Here is a 22,475-nt window from a genome sequence, read left to right on the forward strand (position 1 = left end):
AGATGAAGGCTTACACATGATTTTCCATAGTTAGCCAAGCTTATTATGTATTCTTGAGAATCTACTATGTACTTCTGTTTTAGGCATCCAGACAATATTAAAAATTCAGTTAAGATGGTGACAGATTGAATACAATTACCTGAGTCAATCATGGGTTAAAATTATGCATGGCAAAATAACCATACAGAGGATAAAATGTGAAAAGGCCCAAAGGCACAGCTCCCTTACTGTTCTTTAACTACCTTGTAATAAATGCGGTTCCTGGGTGAGGATATCCAAGTTCATTCTGTAAGGTAAATACCACATCCAAGAACTATTCAGGGTGGTTTCCCAAAATCTTTTCATCTAAGCTGGAATTTATTTAACCTGGGCTCACTACCTCAGGTCAGTGTTGTATTCTGTATTACTGTCTCTCCACAGTGTGTTGCATTTAGATTTAGCAGCTAGTCCTCGATGACTGTTAAGCGGAGCAATTAAACACTCAGTGTCTTAAACTAGAACTAAGATGCAGCTCCCTGTAATTGCAATGGTACAGTATAAGCAAACGTGGCAGTATGGTACCAGATATGAAGAGCAGTCAGTTCTGCATTTCTGGTTGTCAAAAAAAGAGGCACTTGTACAACTCAATGGCATTTGTTACAGTGTTATATAATGAATATAGACATGCCTCCATCTGTGCTATTAGTTATGGTCAGCTAAAGTGTTTCTCTACACAGTTTAATTATCTGATCTCTGTACAGTGTTAACCATTTTTTCCAGGAAGTATTCACTTTAATTTGATGAACTATTGAACAAAGTATATTTTCTTAGAAAACCTTTTCATTTTGTGGACTATCCATTCCCAGATGAACTATTCATCTGCGTCATCCACCAGGGTATATTTTTCTTCAGATGAGATTAACATTTTTTTAAGAACACTGATTAACCTTTGGTGATCTGTTTATAGCCTTGAGACCTCTAGTTTCATTCTGTCCTTACACTTTCAAGGCTTCTGCTACCATCTTGCATTCATAATTTTGGGAACCCTTGGTAAAATCCCCAGTTTTTCTTCAAAAGTTTTTAAGCTTTTCTTTCTTGGTTATGTAGCTAATGTTTATTTGCACAATCCAGCCATGCATACCTCCTTGTTTTAGGTCCATTACATGTTTCATTTCACAAAGCAACAATGAACTAAAAGACATATATAAGTCATAAGACATAAGACATGGATGAAAATAAGGGTCTGGTACTGCTTGCTAACAGTATCTACTAGTTATGGCAGCATTGCTATAATAAGATTTACTTTACAGCAGGCACTGTGACTTATGGTACTTTCTAAATCTGCTAGTCAACAGAGGGATAGTGTGGTCTTCTCAATGTATGGGAGTCTGAATCTTCTGTTACTTATTCAGCTTTTAACAAGCTTAATTTTATTAACTTGGCAAAGTTTGTTTTAACTTCTGCTATAGGAGAAAGATCTTGTTGGTCTCAGTTGGAGTGGCAGCTGAATTCAGCAGGATGCTCTGTCCCTGTCGACTGCGGTGCACAGCGTGAGATGCTGTTATGCTCTAGCGGAGAACACCACTACATCAAAGAGAAAGATGGTTCTAGCCTGTACTATAGTCTGTCTCTTTGTACATGATTTTTTCCAAAACCAGCAATAGATTATAAGCTCACACTGTTATTTCTGAGCATAAGAACATCGGAAGTTCCCATTAGTCTTAAGGGATACAAAGGACATTTCGTATCTGTTGGTAAAAGATACCTGTTCTTTCCATGAGCTCTTCAAATGCTGCTGAGTGGAAAGATGAATTCCATCATTACTTGAGAGTAATATTTTGAAGGTTACCTACATACCTACATACCAGCAAGAGTTGAGTATGTGTTTATTAGGTGGAAGAAATTTATTGGATCAACCTGTTATTTGAGCAGTGAAGAATAATTTCATTGCTTGAAAGATTGTAGACTGGCATTTTTCTTGCCCTTCATTCTGTCAAATGAATTGGGAGCAAAGCATGAAGAGCTTTCCAAAATTTTGTGTTGAGTCTCTTGTGTCTTCATGGGGTCTTTAGTCTTTATCACACATAATTTTTTGATACTCCTCTTCCATGGTTGCTCACATCTAATTTTTGCAGCCAGACTTTTGCTGCCAGAACTGTGAAATTGGCACAGTAGTTAATGTGCCACTTGTCACTCTCAAAGCACTGTTTATTTCACTGGATATCAGTTTTGTATGAAAGCTGCTATACCAAGCAAGAGAACAAAATGCTTTGTGGGAGACAGACATACATACAAGAAGAAGTATTTATGCTGAAATTCTGGGGTATGTAGATTGTTGTTGCCACGTCTGCTGGCTAGCTTCTATTTGATATGTACCCAGAATTTCAGGCTTTTTGGCATTCTCTAGAAACCACTCACAGTGGACTTGGGGCCTCTAGGTTAATGCTGTACCAATTTACTATGAGCTGAATATTCTCCCTTTCTAGGTTGTTCATATGTAGAAAGTGAAAGCATTGGGGCTGGATTTTATGGTGGTTTGTTTTTTTTCCCCAGTAAAGGTAGATTTCATTCTCCAGTCACTGAAATAGAACTTTAACATACTTAAATTTGTCTTCAGTGGACCTCAACTATAAATACTATTCATTTATACATATGAATTTGGGGGATGGGTGAAAATCATATTCTTTGTGTAGTTTTTGAAAAGTCTCTGTAGGAGTGCAGATCCTTGATCTCACCTTGAGGGAATTCATCAAAATGTGTTCTAATTTGGCTGGCCTGGTTGCCAAGGTAGACATGTAGTTTTCAATCTTTGAACATTTTGTTGATCGAAGTAAGAACAGAGTGTCAATTTATAACTTTTGACAGCTTCCGCAATGGACCTTTCTGTCAGGCAGTGTCATGTATAGAGGAGAGAGCAACAAGCACAGCTGTTATCCTTAATTTATTTTGATAAAACACTTTTACACAGGTGGTCAGTGCTAGAAACTGATCACATTAACTGTGGCCAGATTTAGACACTTGCATCTCAAGGTCTTTTATGAGTGTTGGCTTCTAAGTTGATGATATTAATTTTATTTTCATACTTAACAGCAAAATTCTTTATCAAGTTCATTACAAGATTGCTATTTTGTGCCTACTGCACTGCATTCACATCCTAAAGTGAAATCATGCCCTTCTGCAAGTCAAAAGGAGCTTCTCCACTTCTGTTTTATCACAGAATTTCCTAATGTTCTGTAATAGACACACACACGAAAAAAAAACCAACCAAAAAAAAAGATTGCAAAAGATTATCTTTCTAAATTGTTTTAATTAACCTATAGATAAAGTAGTTTTTGTGATGATGATAACATATTTTCTCTTTGTGAGGTAGTTGCAGAAACACCAGACAGGTAGCAGTGTATTTCAAAAGTCAATGTTCTTTAATGATAGCAAAATGTAACGGTCAAATTGAACAGGAACATTATGCAGTATTGAGATATAACAGCCAGACTGGACAGGAGTATTAGGTTGTAAACACTGCAACAAACACAACTTATTTACAGGTTCAAGATGTCAGTTGGGGAGCTATTACTACACGAACAATAACGAAATCTAAGCTTAGAATGATGACTCAAAATGCATGATCACTCACTGACAAGACGAGGCACTCGACACCAGAGAGTTTCCTTAGTCAGCATCCCAGTCTAAGGGGACAGCCTCCAACTGCAGACCTACTGCTCTGAGGAAGACTGGCTCGAAAGGGTCTTCTGGCGGGTTTATACCCTAAGTCAAACCAGGGCTCTTGGTCATAGACGGTCAGCGGTCTGGAAATTTGTCTTGACCAAGGCGTCACATTGGCTGAGGGCCTTGTATGTTGACCGAAGGGCCTTGCCTTTCCTATCACCTGACAGAAGTGTGTAGGGGATGGTGGTCACTGGCTGAGGTGTGTATGTGACCACCAGCCCAGGTGGCTCAACCCCTAAACCATGGCTTCTAGTTTTAACTCTTTCTTTTCAGCAGTTGAGATGTTTCGGTCTCTATCAGGGCAGGTGTACCTGCCACAGAGGTTTCTGGATTTATTACCGTACTAGCCTTGCATTACAAAGAACCTGCTCAATCTCTAATTAGTATTTTTCCTCCAAAATCTATTTTCTGGAAAATTGCTTTAAAGGTATTTATCCTAATTGCTTTTTAATTTTTTTTCAGGGAGTGCTGGAACACCGGTTATCTTCAATGAAAATGGAGATGCTCCTGGACGCTATGATATTTTTCAGTATCAAATCACCAACAAGAGTGCAGAATACAAAGTAATTGGTCAATGGACTAACCAACTTCATCTAAATGTAAGTACTAGTTTGATTATGATGCAGACATTGGAGAATACTCATTGAGTATTATATTATTTCAAAACATTTAAAAAATGTTGATGATTTATTCTCTGTCAGTTGGCAGAAGAGAGCTCTTCCATTCTCTTTGTGAGAAGATAGTAAAAGGTAGCAAAACAACCTGAACCAAATTCTTTATATTTTAAAGTAGGTTGTGTATTTACCTGCTCCTTTAAATGATTTTTTAGAATCATTATATATCTGATATTCCTCAGACTGATTATTAAGTTAGGTGGGGAAATAGGAACTCATCCCTCAAAAGAGGGTGTCAGACAAAATGATGGGTACATGTATACTGCCCAGGTATTTCAAATAATATAAGGGGATGGAAATGTATTTAGTAAAAGAGAAGTTTGGACTCTCTAACCACTTCTGATTTAGTTGAAACACAGGGATGGTGAACTACTGCAATAAAAGTATTTCTTGAATATAAAGGGAGAATTTGGAGTTTTTCTGTGTAGTTAACTAGGATTAATATAGTTCCATATTACTTAATAGCAGAAGAAACAAAAGACACAACAACTTACCTATCCTTAGGGGGTGTTTCTAATTGCTACCTTAATATGTTCTGCAAGTTTTGTGGTAGTTAAGCCCCACCTGTGCATGGAATTATATGTGCTTTGAAAATCACCATCCCAATAAGATTCAGAAAATATAATAAGCAATATTTGTATGACAGCTAAGCATCAAGCCACAGCTGTAACTTGAGAAGTTGTTGGGTCCAAGGCACTTCTTTCTGTCAGAAGATGGCTCCATGCGAGAAGAGTTACAATCATGAGAAAAGCAAAATGAAGTTAAACTGTTTCCTTGTTATCTGTGCAATATTTAAAGGGCTTACTTGTTGAGGTACATTAGCCATTTGGGTAGCTCTGCAAACGTGAAATATCCAGTGTTGTTTTGCTAAGGGCTGATGAGAAGGGCAACAGTGTGAATTGATGATTAGATTCACCAAAGGGAGTTTATGCAGTTACTTTAATCAAACCACAAAAAGCAGGTTTCAAACATCTCTGGTTTTCCATGTGAGAGGTTCCTGAAGAAGAGTAACAAAGACAGTGTAGTAAATATTTACAAATGATTCTCCTGTTGAGACTACTTTGCAATAATTATCTGAGTGCTACCTGCAGCAACACATATGATAGCTCCCTATTTTCAGCCACAGCTGTTAAACCACTTTACCATATCTACCATTTAATATCTATAACTACTTGGCAAGGACTCATTTATTTAATTCTTCTGCCCAAATAGAAAAAACCCTACCAACAGAAACTGTGTGTAGCAGACTGTGTGGCAGTGTTATCTCCCTCCACTAACCTGATATCTGTCTGTGAAAGGGAAGAAAAGAAAAAAATGGTTAAACAAGTTTAAAGATTAATACTAAGTAGTAATTTCTGGAAAACGCTAGAGTTAGACCCTTATCATAACTATTATGGCATATGTTCCAGTTCTTTATAATTGCTACAGTTTTCTGAAAAGTTAGTGTTTGTTAGGCGAGCTGAAAAACTGCTAACACACATTTTGCACAAATGTTAGTACTAACATAGCAGTTACATAGTAGTAGCTAAAAGCTACCTTAGAATTTGCTACAATTTTAACGTCATTCCAATCTGCCTTTTTCTATCCCCCCTAGACTGCTAAATTTTTCATTAAGCCTGTAGCTTTTCAGTCCCATTATTTCTGTCTGATGTATGTGTACTCCAGGGAGTTCTCTGAAATATGATTAGACTGGCTGCTACCCAGACCACACCATGCTAACCACATTGACCACAAAGCTAACAGGAAAGGATTTATCTAAGGACACCCCTTGTTAACTCTCATTAAGAATGGATGTGTTAGGATGTTCCTTGCTTCTCTTTTTTCATCTGGTTTTTTTTTTCACCTCCACGAGCTCACGCGCTGGATACAACCGGTTGTCCAAATTTGCGGGCGAGCTCTGTCTAACGTGTGGAGTTGGAGTTGTGGAGAAGTGAAAAGGCTGGCACACTGCTCCACAGAGGTGTTTCTTCTCCCAGCCTCCTGCCTTGGCCCTGCTCTCGTCCCACGGCCCCCTGCTCTGCTGGACAGCCTGTGCTCGCACGGACCAGGGTGCGCACAGGCACACAGGGCTCAGTCCCCTCGTGCACGGTGCGATGGGACTGATTCAGCAAGATGTTTCTCTCCCTACCTCTCACTCCTGTTTCTCAACTTACTCATCTTTATCTAAAGCCAGGAAGATTTCTAAAGGGATGACTGGGATTTATTTCTTAAAGATTGTCAGGGCTTGAGATGCTGGATGCTGGTCTCCATCGGCGTCTGCAGGCGCTGGTACGCTGACAGTGAAGAAGGAAGTCATGATAGGGGTGATACAGTTCATTTCCATCTGTTTCTATATTCACTAAACTTACATAGCACGTGTCGATAGTAGTTACGCCACATGATGATCTGCAGTGGCAAAGCTGTTGCCTCCTCTCACTAGACAGAATGTACTTAAACCAAGTAATCTTTGTGAATGATTGTCAATACTCCAAATCATCATATTGCAAATTAGGTAGTGCCTTTGATTGCCAATGAATCAGAGGGATCACAGTGGATGTTTTCATTGGATTCGGTGAAAACATCTATATTTATTGAAGGCAAAGCAGTATTAAGATGGCAGAGCACTTTTTACCCTGCTGTTCTATAAAGGAGATGCTTTTAAAATACAATACTTTTCCCACTGTTTCTTTCTTTGTCCTGCAGTTTCCTCTTAATGAAGACACGTGTAACTATGATTTTTAATGATTCTGTCAGCTAGATATCCTTTCTAGACACTTCTACTCCTGTTTTTACAGTTACTTCTTCCTCAAATTGTGTGGTAACATGTTGTAGCTATGATGTATTCATGATTGTGTTCATGTATACAGCTGGTATTGTGCTTCAGAAAATTTATAGCTTTTATTCATCTGTTTATTTTCCATGACAGAAAAATAAATCATTAAAGTACCAGGTTTGTAGTACAGTTCAACCTTTGGAACAATTAATATAACTAAGATTAGAACACACCTTGTATCTAGATAACTGAATCAAAAGGTTTCTTTTTTTCTTTCTGATTTTCTTTTTAAAATTATTTTTCTCCACTTTCTTTTTGTTTTCCTTTTCCGTGGAATGCTCTTTGATATTTTCTCTGTCAGGTTTTGGCTGCAGGTCTCTGTTGTGTGGGCTATGGCTCCTCACCCAGTGGCCAGCCCTGGTCCTGTCCCTGACCCTGACCCTCAGGATTCAGGATTCCTCTGCTGATGCCTCTGGTTCCTCAAAGTTTTCACTGTCTCTGCCAGGTCCTTGTGGTCAAGGTTCCTTTCCTGGTGCAGTGCTGGCTTTCGCTTTGGGCAGAAAGTGCTGACTCTGGCTAGATAAAGACTCTGTATCATGCTCCCTAAGGGGCTTTTTGTCAGCAGGCTTCACCAGCTGCAGAAACCCTCTTAGCTGCGATGCTGGTTTCTCCCTGTAGTCCTCAGTAATTAATGCTCTTCTTTAGGCACACTGACCTTTCAGTTTTCCTCTGAAGCAGCCCTAGCTTCCAGATACAAGAACTTCACGATTACTGATCAGTACTACTCTTCCAATTCTTACAAAACAAACACATGCGTGACAATGCTGAGAGATCCAGTATAAAAGTTAAATTAAAAAAGAGTCAGAATCTTAAAAATTTTAAATTTTTGTGTGATTCCTCAGCTTGAATAAGGTATCTCAATCTTTGACAGATGCAAGGAAACTCTGAAAGCAGATGTTTAGAAACATCAAACTATAATCTCAAAGAACCTGATTGTTTTTTGTACTATTATCACTTGACGTGATTCTGACAATGTAGATTTACACCCCTTTTAAAGTCCTTTTACTCTCTAAGGCTGCCTGACTTTCAATAATCTTAATGTACTGGAAATAACTAGACCCTAAAAATTTTTAGTATCACTGAAAGAAAAAATAATTGCCTTAGAACTTCTGATCATTGACTACACATTAACTGTGAGGGTTTTCTGTTGTTTGCTTTCTTCATTTTCTTTTCTTTATCAGTTGAAGAAGGTAACATTTTTCAGGAAACTCTGATAGTTAAAATGCTTTCTTCCAAAAATATTCTGGTTTTCATAATGAATAAAAATCCAGGAAAAGGTAGCTGTTTCTGCAAAAGTTATGTTTTATTCACATTGCAACAGTATTTTGCATACGATGTCTCATGTAAAAGTTCCCTACAAATGTGTGGGTTTAGCAAATTTGAGCTCTCAACCATGCAGTCTCTGTGGGAGGAAAGTTGTTAAAAACAAGTTTGCTTCTCCTGGCACTTATGATTTGAAATCAACTTCCTTTTGTGATTAATAATGAATTCCCTCTTAGAAACTGTGTTCTGTATTGCATGTGTTGTAATAAGGGCTAGATCAAGATGTTGACTCATGGCTTGTGACAGTAAACAGAAATAGTCCCAGTCCTAAATTTTTAATAACAACTTTCTCAGTTCCCTTTCCTTAGGAACCCATTCAGTTTGTTCTGCTTAATTTCTGAGGGACTTTTTCCCCTCTTTAAAAATGTTCTATTTTGAAACCTAAATGCCAGTTGGAAAAAGTTGAAATGTTTACAAATTTTAAAATCTAATATTTTGACTTTTAAAAAAAATCCTTTTTAATAAAGTTTAAAGCATTTAAGTCAGTTTTCATTTCAAGCTTATGCATTGTTTTGGTCTACCAAAATCTGTGTTTAAAGATCCTAATCTGAAAAAATATGTAGATCCAAATCCATATTCTTCCAAGTTAGTAATTTTGATTGATGGGACTTCAGGCAGACACAATTATTGGTGCTTTCAGAATCAGGTATTTAGCTGATGCAGTTAAAAAGCTTAAGTGGATATCCATTTATGTGATATTATTCCTTAAGAAAAAAACAAAGCATATCAAAACACTATATCTTTCAAGTGAAAACAGTGAAATTTTTAAGACAGAATTCACTCGTTTTGTTTTGTTTTGTTTTGTTTTGTTTTGTTTTTTCACCAGAGCACAACAGTTCTCTTGCAAGGCAAGAGAAATTTTACAATAACAAATTTTTAACATTCTCTTAGAAATAAAAGGATGCATAAGCTTTCAGATTTATGGAGTGTATGCACTGAGGATATAAATGACTCAGGGGCATCCATTTTTCTGTAATGGTCTTGATTTATGACTAAGAAACCCATAAATTAAAATTACACTGATGTGATGGAACTATCAGAGAGACAGCCATAATCATCATCAGCCCTAAGCACAGTGTTTGGTGAACTAGTAAAAATTGGGAACCCCTCATTGACAATGAGCTTCCCTTCAGGCAGCCATATCACAAAAAAAGATATAAATCAGTATTTGATTTCTCTTCTTTTCTAGGACTCTTGTAAATTATGTATCTAATCCTGAAGGAAACTATCAACACTGACATTAGTGAATTCTTTTTGGAAGTAACAGATTCAAAATGCATTAGTTCCCTTTCTTGTGACATGGTAAAAGAAAATGATTCAAGAAGCTTCTGATGTTTTCTCTAACTGCAGCAAATAAGTTTCAAGCTTTGCTGTAGGCCACTATATTTCATTAAAGAAGCCAGAGAGCCTCTTTTTTCCTGTGGTAGCTATTATATAATTGATAGATGTTTTCGAATTGCTGAACCTAAGCCCTGCGTTTAACAAAAGAACACACTACAGTGAAATATACAACAGGAGCACTTAGTGCTGTATATGATTATATCTATAAACAAAATATGACAATCATACTGCCTGCAGGGTGCTCTTCTGTCCATATGTAATAGGGCAGTAGAGTTCAAACTTACACTCCATCCATGTTATCTGCCTGAAAATTGTTGATGCTGGGTTAAAAATAAAACTCAATGAGACAGGAAAAAATGTTTTAGGTTCTTCTATTCTTCTCAAAATTATATTGTTGTCTTCCTTCATTCTACACAGGGCTGAAAGTAGAGAGAGACTATTATGGTTTTTAGAAGGCTACATAGGTTTTACAAAGCTAGTCCTGATCTTAGCACTGGTCAATAAGTATGACTCAGGATTCATTCTTCTTTACTGTCAGTCTGAGGTCAATATGAGACTTGTAGTCACTAAGGACCAATGCTAGACTGAAGAAGTCAGTCAGCAGTAGGCTACAGTGAATGCAAATTGTAGACAAGCCAATAAAATACACAAAACATGGAATAAAATTGGGATTTTATGGTTTTGAAAGATTACAGATTATATTATTATTTAAAAAATTACTTTGGGATGGGAGAGAAATAAGCTGAATACAGATGTTGAAAAAGCATTAAATGGTTTTAAGACGTGCCTGTAGTAGAACAGATGCTATTTCAGACATGACTGAAAATCAAAACAGAACTTGGATTCAAAAGCCAATGACCTTATAGGAATCCAAGAAGAATGTCAACTTGTCTTCCTTTTAAAGATTTTTACTTTGGTGGTCCTAATAGTCTTTTTTTTTTTCTTCAATGAAACAGACTTCTTGACTGATTCTCTAGAGAAAAAAAGAAAATGGAAAAAAGAGAGCTGCTAAGAAAATATCCTGAACTTGGATAACCATTTGTTCTTCATTAGAATGATACCAGATTGCCAATGAAACAGCCTCTGCTTGAGAGTTAGGATGAATAGGGATTTTTTCCCACCTTGTCAGGGTGAGTGAAAGTCAGGTTTCTCAAATGAAGCATGGGGTTGCAGTTGCACGCTTGGCTGTGAATTTTCCACAAGATTCTTGAGTGGATGGTAGATATTTTATAGTTTTTTGTTATCATCTTTTGTAAGAAGTGTTATGATTAGACTGAACTGTTCTTTAAATAGCGATAACTAACAGGACCATAGAGTATTCTTGTTTTTTCAAAAAAACAGAAAGGAGGCCTCGCCATGCATGACAAATAAAATAAATCACTTGTGTTTTAAAATATTCTTTTCTCTTTCACAATAAAAACAACCGTGTGGTGATAGACCAATGAAAAATCAGGAGCTTTTATATATATTCCTGGAGAGTTCCACATTCATGTGTGGGACTTCAGAGCAGGGTTAGTGGCTCCCCTGGTACCAGCTAATGTTGTGACTTTTAGCATAGACAAACAGCTACTGGACGTAGCAGGTAGCTTGGATTATGCATGGTTGGCAGCAAGTCTGCAGTGAATTGCTTTGTGAGGTACCAGTGTGAAACATGGAGTATCACCATGTTTTGTCCCCAGTCTCTTCCGTCTTTCTCCTCTCCCCCACATGAATTTATGTATGTATTATAATTTGAAGATTGAGCTGCCCTTTAAACCTAGAAGCAAAATGTTCATGCTTAAAAGCAACAATGGTAGATTAAATTACTTTAATTATTGTTCATTTGTGTTACATAATGGAAGTCTACTAGTAAATTAAAAATCATTAAAAGGGAAACAAAAGAGACATTCAGTGGTTATGATATGATGAAAGAGGATAACCAGCAGTTAGCAGAACATTACTGTATGATTATTTTTTCTGTTTGCTTTGCTGCAATTTCTCTTCGTCTTGCAGTAGTATTAATTTCATTTCTTTAGGATAGTCATCTAATATTTTTTGAGGATTTTTCATGCTGATAAATCCCCAAACACTTTTTTTTAAGTTATTTAAACACAGGGAGTGAATTATTTTCCACATTTACAAAATGGTATCACTGGTTTTAGTGGTGATATTGTGATAGTACAGCTTAAGGCAGGGAATAAAGAATGCGTAGCTAATCTCATTATTAACTTCAGCTCACAGTAAACAGATTTAGTGTTGAGTGGGACAATAGGATGTGCTGGGAATGACTGGATCAAATAGGGAGGACTGCAGTAATGTTTCCAGTAACTCCACAAATTGAAGCGAAACCTCCTTTATGGAAAGCATAGGCATAAAGCTGAGCAATGTCTTTGGAATGGTTAACTGAGATTTGCATTGCCAGAGGCCACTGCAGCAAGGAACTCTTAGAGTTGTGATGTAATCCATCTGTTCTCTTCCCCAGTGCTATGACCTCTTAGCAGAACTGTGACTTCACTTGGAAAAGTAGAGTAGCTGGAGAGAGTCCAGCTGCAAGCGGTGATAATGATCAGCCATCTAAAAGTATGCCTGTAGGGAAAGGTTGAGCAAACTAGTATTGTTTAGTCTGGAGAAGACTGAATTGAGGGGAGTTACATTAATCTCTTTCAATACATAAAAGATTGTTCAGAAAAAGAACAAACTGTTAGTCATAGTTAATTTGGCTATTAGGAGAAGTAGTGGACTTGAATTGCAGTAAGAGAGATTTAACCCAGACATGCTGGAAGATTCTAATGATAAGGATAATTAAGTACTGGGCTGCATTGCCTGGGAGGCTGGGCAGTCTCCAGTGCTATGGGCTGGTTGGAGCAGGTGAGCAGCACAGATTGATTTTGCAGAGTTGAATCAGAGGTGGGGCCAGGGGAGTACTCCCAAGATCTCCTTCAGCCATCATTTCTTAAGTTTTCTGGCTTTTCTTTGTTTGTTTTGTTTGATTTGCTGGTAGGTAGATTTCCTCTATGCCTTGAGCAAATGCTGGGAGGGATACAAGCAACTGGACTCCTACACTCTAAGTTTCCCGAGTGAATGCAAGACTGTGTATGTATCTAGCAAGAGCTCTACAAGAACACCATGACAGATTTATTAGTTTATAAACTTGGTTACTTATTTAGGATCTTCTTTTGCTTCAGGTTCTGCATCACATTAGTAGGTAAGGACAACTTTTCTATGAATACTTGGAGAACTTTCCATTCACATATAGGACTCCAGGCTGGACTTTTTTTACATGAGAGCTGCTTAATACTTCCCAAAATGATTTATGTTGCTTTATGTCTATGTGGAAAACAGTTTACTATTGTGACAGTGGTGATTTCTTTTACTTAGACCTTCTTTTTCTACCATTTTTCAGAGAAGCATTTTCCCTGTAACCAAAAGCAATACAGCAGCTCTGCCCATAAAAAATATTTAAAATGCATCATTAATTAGCCAAGAAGTAGGAAAAGTACAATCATCAGCATTTCTTATTTACTTTATTCCTATAAATAACAAAAAATTGGTTTCTTAAATAGGTATTCTGTAAAACCACAAAAGGCAGTCTAAAGAATTTAGCTGTCATGAGAATACATTGAAATTTTTCTATTTACCTGGCCTAGTTATGATCTTAGTTTTTTTCTTTGTGCTCAAAATCTTTAGTACCTGAAATCTGCCCTAGCACTATAGAAGACAGCAAAAGGGATCTCAAGAGACTATTTAGCCCTTGCATAAAGTTAGCATCTTCTATACTTATGTTACTCCAAGCATGAAGACTTTACAGCCTCTGAAGGCATTCTCTTCCATTTTTAACTACCCTTATCACTCTGAAGTGTCTTATAAATACCTGACTTTACTCTTCATTGCTGTAATTTAAGCCCGTTATTTCTTATTTTATTCAGTATACACCAAGCACATCCTCATCTTTTTCATGTATTCAAAGACTGTTGTTTCACCCCCTAGGCTGTGTTATTTCTTCAGGCTATACAACCTGAATTTGTTCAATTTAGTCACATAGATCATGTTTTCTAGACACACTTTTGATCTTTGCTGATTTCCTCTGGACTTCCCGTTTGATTCCCCTTCAAACTGAAACCGAAAGATCCAGCCTTCACAAAGTGCTCTGGCTGAACTCTCACTAGTGCAGAGTACAGGAGAAACATCATTTCATGTATTCATGAGTGCAGAGTAGAGGGGAAAGATTATTTTCTCTGTCTGTGTTTCTCAGGATGGCATTTGCCCCTTTTGCAACAGTATGACATTGGTTCAACATATTATAATCCACTAGAGCCCTGCGATCTCTTTATTCTGAAGAGCTGCTCTCTCTTTGTCCTTCCTGACCCATCATGTGCTACCTGTTAGTTGTCTCTGTTAAACTGCATGCTCCTTTTTTTCAGACTCTCTGCAGTATCATTTGGAATAAGTGTCCTGACCTTCAGCATAGCTTCAACCTTTTCCAGTGTTATTGCCCAAATTTGATCACCATATACTCTATTTTATCATCCAAACTGCATTGAGTGCTTATTACAAGTATTGAATAATAGCAGACTAAGTATAGACCTTTCCAGGCCCCACCCTGTACCATCTTCCATCCTGACAGTGAATCAATGGCAAATTTTATCTTCCCACAGCTTTCTGATATAATTTGCACCTAGCCCTTAGGGGCTAGATCTGTTTCAATAGGTTGCTTATGACTGAGAGTGTAATTTGAGATGGTGTCAGAAATCTTTCTAATGTTGAGATAAATGACACCTAGCTGCTTGCCTCTCATCTGCGATGCCTGTTACCCTCTCACTGAAGGAAATGTGACAGCTCATTGTTGACAGATCCCTTTTGGCTGTTATTTGTCTTGTTTGTTTTCTCTGTGTTTTTGAAATGTGTGTGTTTATTTCTCTCAGGATTTTTCTGAGAATTCAAGTTAAACTGAATGTTTGATAATTCCCTGGCTTCTGCTTTTCCCCTCTTTTCTGAGCATAAGCACTAGGTTTCCCATCTGCAAGTTCTCCATACTTTGCCATAAAGTCTCAAGAGCTTTCTGTCTTCCAAGTCAGTTCTTTAAGTATTGTAGAATAAATCTCAATATGTTCAGTCCATATGAAAACCCCTGTCTTCCTGAAGTACTCTCATTTTGAATGTGTTCATCTTTCTTTCCTTAGTAACAAGGATTTTTTTTTCCTTTTTTTTCTGACTAAATGTGCTGTGTGGCATTTTCTCTAGCTTAAGCTTCTTCCACATGCTTGTTTTGTGCCTGCCAGATCACTCTCTCCGCTAAATTTTCAATTTAATTATTGACTCTTCATTCTAAGCAGCAGTATAGACTTGGCAGAGATTGCTCTTCCCCTGCTGCTGAAAATCTCGTATAAAACACAGTCTGTTTTCTGACAGTTCTGAACCAGCTTAGACTTTCAGACTTTTTATATGTGATTTTCTTACCTGGCTGGAACTGTGTTTAAAGGGCCAATGTGATTTTCTTTTGTTTATGTAGTGCTGAAAATTGAAAATTATTATAATGGAAAGATCTGCCTGTTCACTAAGAGGAGCTTGCGAAGAAGATATGAGCTATTATAATGGAAAACCACCTTACAGTAATGTCAAAACATATGTCTCAGTGTTTAGGATTTTGCAGTACTTCAGGATAGAATATACTACACATATTAACTGCTTTTTTTCCTAAAAACAGGTTGGACAAATATGTCAGGAATGGTTTAGGTATAGTGCCTCTTTTCTTGAGACAAGGAAATAAACTTGATCCCTACATTTCAACCGAGCTTGTCTGTTCCTCTGTCACAGTCAATTAAGGCACAAGGTTGCTGAGGAGAAGGCAGCTTTGCTCAAAATTCCAAGAGCTTCACTTTGCTGAAACACTGTTTAGAAAGCAAGAAGCACAGGATCACAAGATATTCCAGTTCTGTTTTCTGTTACTCTTTGAGAGGTCTGTGATGAAGTTATTGCCTTTGTGCTTTCTGTCTTGCTGCCGCTTACGCTTGGATGGAAAGCTCAAGAGATGGATGCAAAATTCCCCTGCTCTCTTCTTTCAGTTCCCTCATTAAAAACCTTTTTGCTACAATTTCCTTATAAAGCATCTATTTGGAGGTATGCTATGGCTGCTGACTATCATGCTGACCAGTGTTGCCTTACTGTATTTAGGATGTCCTTTTCTGTATTATGCTGATACTATGCTCTCCTTTATCTTATGGTTTGACTGTGAATTCTTTAGGATCGAGACCATCATTTTTTCTTGCAGATTTGTATATCCCTTAGTGCAATTGAATTCTTGGTCTGTGAGCAGTGTGGGAGTAAAAAGAATATATTATTTGTGTATTGGTATTATTTTGTAGGAAAGGTTGTGCAGGTTGGAATTTAGAGGCATCCATTCTTCAGTTTCATATGCACAGCATCTTTTGTACTGATCAAGAAATGCAAAATAGATTAAACTATTTAGAAATAATGAGCCAGGATTAAAACTAAAACAAACCCATCAATATCTTTTTTTTCATACTGAACTGAGGCTTTTTCTGATTGGCTAATTTCTAGTTTTAAAATAATGAAATATTAAAGATAACAAAAAGGGTGACAGGTCATCTTCTTAAGTAATGTTGAGTATGTGTATGGGTCGTGACCTTGTTAACATAACTCTACTGAAGTTAGTGGACTGATCTAAATCTGCTGAAGGTCTAGCCCAGTACATTTTTTTGCAGGGCATCATGAAGGTGTTTGGGGCCAGCAGCTTCTTGTTTTGATAAAGAAATTCACCTTTAAACCAATAGAATGATTAAAAGCATGTAATGGTGACTATTTTTTCATTAAACAATGGGATTTATTAAATGAATTAGTCTTCAAATTAAAGAAAAAAAATCTAAATAAAATTCCATTAAAGTCAAATGGCAGCTGTGCTTAACCCCTTGTGTTTCTTCTGGTTACTCTGAGCTGTGAAGTGGGCGAGAGTCTGAGCACCATTAGGAAGGAAAGGCGTCTGACACAGATTGGAGGGAAATATAGTAGCTATGGAGCACCAGACTTAGGACAGGCCAACTCAAAATTTAACTTAGGTAACTGTAAATAAAACAACAGATTTGGGAGGGAGCATGTTTGTTATGGCTATTAAAAGCTTCATCAAGAAATGCAACTAGTCCATTAAATTAGTGATCGTATGGACCTTGGGCAGAGCTGAGAAACGGCACAATGAAAGTGATGTTAAAAAACCCTTTGCTGGAACTAGGCTCCTTTTCTTTTCTCAAAGCACTAAATTTTTTTAAGTGTGCTTGCAGGCTATTTCTGCATTATCAACTGCAGGAAGAAAAATGTACTCCCAAGCCTTGTGGTTCAAATGGCCTTAGTACTAGAGCTAATCAAAACCTATCACTTGACAAAAAGGGGCAATGGTGGAAGGTTTCCTCTCAAAACAGCATTTTCAAAAAAAAATTGAAATCTGACAAGTTTGGTTTTTTTTAATTTGAGGGTTTTTTAACATGCTTAATTATAAGCAAAGTTATGGCACAGTCTGCTTTTGGTAGTGTATGATGACTTCAATCCTTGTGTGTACATCAGAAGTTATATATATAAAAAAGCTCATTAAAACCTCTCCCAGTGCATGTCAGGTGCATGTAAGGGCAGTGAGGACCTCTAGGTAAGTATATGTGATAGAGATTGTCAATGTGAAAATGCTCTGCGTAAAGAATAACTTTGGAAACCTGATTTGCAGTCTGATCCATTGATAGTAATTACATATTTTCAAAATATAGACAATAGACCATGCAAGGCACTTCCAAAAAATCTGAAGTCTGCTGATGTCATCTTGAATAGGATATTTCTGTGTCATAAAACTCTTAGGGAAATAATTGTGGTGGGGCTTTTTTGTTTGTTTGGATTTTGGGGGTGGTTTTTTTGGTTCTTTGGCCTCATTTGTAAATAAAAAGATTATCTCCAGGAACAGGTGCTTAAAAATTAATTGTGATTCATGTTTCCAAGAAAGAAAAAAAAAATCTTGCTTATATTGAAGTGCCTACTAGATTGCTGTAAAATTCCATCTGATAGTTATACAGTGTAGTAACAGTGGCTGTTTACTTGATGACCTGCTAATCACTGCACTTTGTGCTAGTCTACTCCCCAAGGCCTCTGAAAATAAAACTTGTTTTCCAGGTATTCCATGCAGATTAGTAAGTTTGGTGTTTGGCAAATTGAAGAAGGGAATATATTGCAGTTCCTCCTACCCTTGTACCAAGAGCCTGTTAGGGTAAGCACTTCTGTAGCCCATCAGTACCAATCAAACCACAGGTAGAGAAAAGTAAAAGTAAAAAAAAAGTAAAATAAACAGGTCCCAAACCACTCAAAGGCTAGCATTTTAAGACTGGGGTTTAAAGTCTGTATAGCACTAATAAACAGTCTCTGTAGATTATGATACAGTGGTACAATTATTCCCTGTTTTAAGGTTTCCATGGTATGCTCCTCTATGTAAGTATTCAGCAGTCGTGAATTTTATGACTTAACTAGCGAGGCTAGTTTCTTTGAGGTAAAATTACAGTCTCAGCACACTAAATAACATACTTCTATTGATAAAGCAAGGCTAGTATTTAACCTTTTCTGTTTATGAGCATAAGAAGCTTTATATTTGTTTACACCCCTCTTTTCTGTTTGTGTGTGTTACCTCAGAGCATCCTTCCCTTCAGCTGTCTTGCCCTAGCTGAGAATGACTTGTTAATATGACCAGAACATTAAAAGTACATTCTCCTAGCTTTAGTAATTCCAGAGATTGACAATATTGTAGTTCTGAGAAACTGGAGATGACAAGAAAGATTTTGACATGCTGAGGAAGCACAGAATTGTTATGATGTTTCTGGTATTAATTCTTTGAAAAAAATATTGCTGAGTTTTAAAAGTAAAAATTGTTTTAATCAAGCTTCCTAAAATATAAGTACTTGCTGGGCAAAAAACCTTCTAGACCTGAGAGATGGAGATCAGTTGTATCACTCCTTAAACTTCTTACCCCCATTTTAAACTTAAGTGTTTCCACTGCTCCTGCCTGCATGACAGCTTCCCTCCAGCCAACTGCAAAGTTGAGACTCAAGCAGGTTAAATAATTTGCCTAAGGTCACCGAGAAAGTCACACTGTATCAGAGCCATATAGGCTAACTCTAAGCTTAGAGACCAAAGTTGTTTAACTGTTCTGTAGCACTGCTTTCAAATAATATAATTATCACCTTCCTTCCTGTAGTCTAGGTAATTTTAAATCATACGTGCATATATATAATTATACGTGCATATATATAATTATACATACATGCATGTAAATAGGTATTAAAATTTAAATGACAGTAAATTTAACTGTCTTTGTTTTTCCTTTAGGGAAGCTGTGAGATAGAGATGGTAAGTGGTGTGCCTAGGAGGAACTTTGGGCAGGTGGATTCACAGTTAGGAGAAATCAGCTTCCATCTGAGTTGTAACAACAACCTGTGCTTCTGTTCCTAAAGAAAAAGAGAATGAACCATTTTCCTTGTAGTATTTCAGACTGGTCCTTTAATGGTCATTGCATCTGATCAAGCTTCTCAGACTCCTCTTCGAACTGATATTAATTTTCAACCAGTATGTGGTAAAACCAAAGATATGATCCCATGTTCTTTGCAAACCTCTAGGAATGTCTGTGCCTAAAATTCCAGAAAATGACATCTCAGTTGTTAGGAAAACGTCTGTGTGTAGTGAATGAGGTAAATAATTTACAGCAATTATGGCAAACTTGGTAATGATAGTGATTTTATACTGTCATTGACAATTTGGATTCATTCTAGGCTTTGTTTTGTATTTTAATTTAAAACTGTATTTTTTGTCCTTGACTTATTTTTCTTCAGTCCATACCTGCTTAAATATTTGTAAGTTTAGTCCAGCTTTTCTCTAGAGGGATAAAGTCTGTCTGGCAGACTGAATGCAACGATCATTATATTTAGACTCATAATGAATTCACTTTGGTTGAACCAGTTTCAGTTTAATTTTGGTTTTTGATGGTTGAGATTACTTGATTGGACAAGGTACATTAGAGACTTGAACTTTTACTGTGAGAATAGATGCATTAGACAATTTAAAAAGCTAAATATTAGACTAAATTACCTTAATTCACTCACTTGCTATGCTTATCTGATGAACATTTTTGTCAGAAGATAAATACTTCTAGGAACTAGAGACAAAAATAAGAACAACTCTTAATGACAGCTGGAGGTGATATTTCAGTTCTTTGTCATTTTTATAACTAAGAATCTGGATATCTATTAAAAGCTGTATGAATTTATATGTGAGAGCCTTGATGCTTCTGAAAGTCTTGGCTAACTGACTACAAAAAAAAAGATATTTGCCTGCTCCGACAACTCCGGTGGAATGCACTACTTGCATTCCTCTGTCCAGAACTTGTATAATTCCATTCATTACAGTAATATCCTTAAACACATATGTTTCACAATTTTTAATAAATATCTAGCTCTGAGAAAAGATTTCAAAAATGAAAATTCCTGCAAATGACAATATAACATAATCAGAAACATTAAAATATTATCCACCAATGTCCTTGATATAAACTCTCTGAAGGTTGTCCAAGTGCCTTTATATTGTCACTGGTTGCTGAATTATGTAAGTGATAGATTTTTCCATGATCATTAAGAATGGAAAACAGAGCGGGTTTGTACACATAAATTGTTCAGAAATTATACGTGACCTATTAACAGCATTTTTGATCAGTCTCCTCTGGTTGCTGAGGTCATGGCTAAATGGATGAGTTGCTTGATGATTGGAAGAACATCAGTGCCGTGAATGTGAACGTACTACTTGTACTGTGTCATGTAAATCTCATCTTGTTTTAGCACAGTTCTCACATCATTAATTTTTAGCTTTAGTATTAGATATTAGAGGAAACTACATTTGTAATGTTCATGAAGGATAGAGGTGTTTACTTGGTTTTGATATGAAATGGCATTTTGCCTATTTTAATGGTTTAGTGAACTGTGAGTCTTCGTGCTGCAAAGTAAAGCAAATTGCAGCTCCATCAGGCAGATATCTCTTATAGAGATGATTATTATGTCTATTTAAATAGCAATGAAGCCATTCTCTTTTTGTATCATGATGCATTTCATAGAAAATGAGTACGTGTCTTACAGATGTGCTGTCATACTCTTTCTGATGTTTTCACTCTGGTAAGTATTGGAATAGTAGAAAATGGAAACTCATCTTAGGGAAATGTGAGGTACTTGATGATAGCACATCAATCTATCAGACACTTTCCAAATTCAGAGAAGATACTCAAATAAAATTAATAATAATGTTTAAACTATTATTAATAATAGATACAAGAGCTAGGCTATTCCAGTCCATCTGACCTAGATGATGAATTCAGATGCACTTAGCAATGAACTTTGCCTTGTCATGTATCATACTGTAGTGAAGAGCAGCTACTAGAAGATGTCACATGAAAATGAAGGTGACAAAATAAGTCTTCTAGAAACTATGTTTACCTAAGGCTACTTAATAATCTGAGACTCCCTCAGCCTTAGCAGGGTCTGAGCAGTATAAAGAGTGCTGCAGACGCGGTTATTTTGATCAGTAAAGGCTGAAGAGATGCAGAACTTTTTCATTCTTTTTCAATGTCACACCCCTCCCCCCTTCTTTTGTGTGTGTCTTTTGTCTGTCTTTGGCTTGTCGGTTTCTTTCCCTCATGCGAATTTTGTTTAAAACTGTGCACCTAAAGTTAAGCTCCCCTGAAGTTATTTTTTTAACGTTTGAACTTCTAGATCACTTTGGGGCAGGTTTTCAAAAGTATTGAGATCGTGAAAACTGCAGATGGAAGCATAGTGGGATTTTCAAAAGCACTTAAACAGATAAGGCACTTAGCTCCCATTTAAATTAATTAGCTGGATTGAACAAGTTCCCCTTGGTACTTTTGAAAGTTCCACTGCTAAGTGTTTATGTCTACGTAAAAAACTATGATTTTCAAAAAAGGCTGAGGAACCAGCAACTCCCTTTAAAGTTTATGACTTTTACAGGTTTTCAGCAGTTCTGAAAATTATACAATGTCCCTCGGTCTCTGTTCCTAAATGATCCTCCTTTGTTTTCCTTTTTTCTAAAGTTAATCTCAGAGAAGAAGTGTGATCAATTGTACTATAACTTCAGGATAGAAAAATAAACACATGGGTGAATCTTATGCACAGGTTCAAGAAGCTGGGTCCTTTGGTATATACATTCAGTGACTGAAAAAACCTGATAGAGCTTAAAGACCATGGATGTAATTATGTCTTATACTGGATTTCCTTATTACATTTATATCATGCAAAATAATAACTCAAAAGTACATTACAGGCAAAGACTGCTGCAGGTTGTGGATAGCTGGGAATGAACAAAATGACCAGAAGTAGCATGACTTTTCAGTCTTTAATTGCTGCAGATACAGAAACCCTTAGCAGACCTGTTCAGATGTAATAAAAGCAAGCAGTGCTCGCTCTGAGGTATAGTTTCCCCTGCCCTTTACTCTGCTTCTATTACAGTAGCATCTAAGCATCAGTCTGAGGGTGTACACACATTAGCATTTTGGTTTCAGTCAAGAGTCTGCTTTTGAAATGAATCTGCTAATTATTCCCACTTAGCGCACT

At 36.8% G+C, this 22,475-nt stretch overlaps 1 protein-coding gene across 1 annotated transcript in view; it reads left to right on the forward strand.

Moving 5' to 3' along the window:
• The window catches only part of GRM8 (glutamate receptor, metabotropic 8), a 348,222-nt gene that overhangs the window by 274,264 nt on the left and 51,483 nt on the right, over window positions 1-22,475 (forward strand). Inside the window, exon 7 of the mRNA XM_010581289.1 lies at window positions 4,165-4,301. Coding sequence (XP_010579591.1) covers window positions 4,165-4,301 — 137 coding nt within the window. The remainder of the gene's footprint in view (window positions 1-4,164; window positions 4,302-22,475) is intronic.

Source organism: Haliaeetus leucocephalus, unplaced genomic scaffold (genome assembly GCF_000737465.1).
Source record: "Haliaeetus leucocephalus isolate CR32 unplaced genomic scaffold, Haliaeetus_leucocephalus-4.0 Scaffold763, whole genome shotgun sequence".
Classification (NCBI taxonomy): Eukaryota; Metazoa; Chordata; class Aves; order Accipitriformes; family Accipitridae; genus Haliaeetus; species Haliaeetus leucocephalus.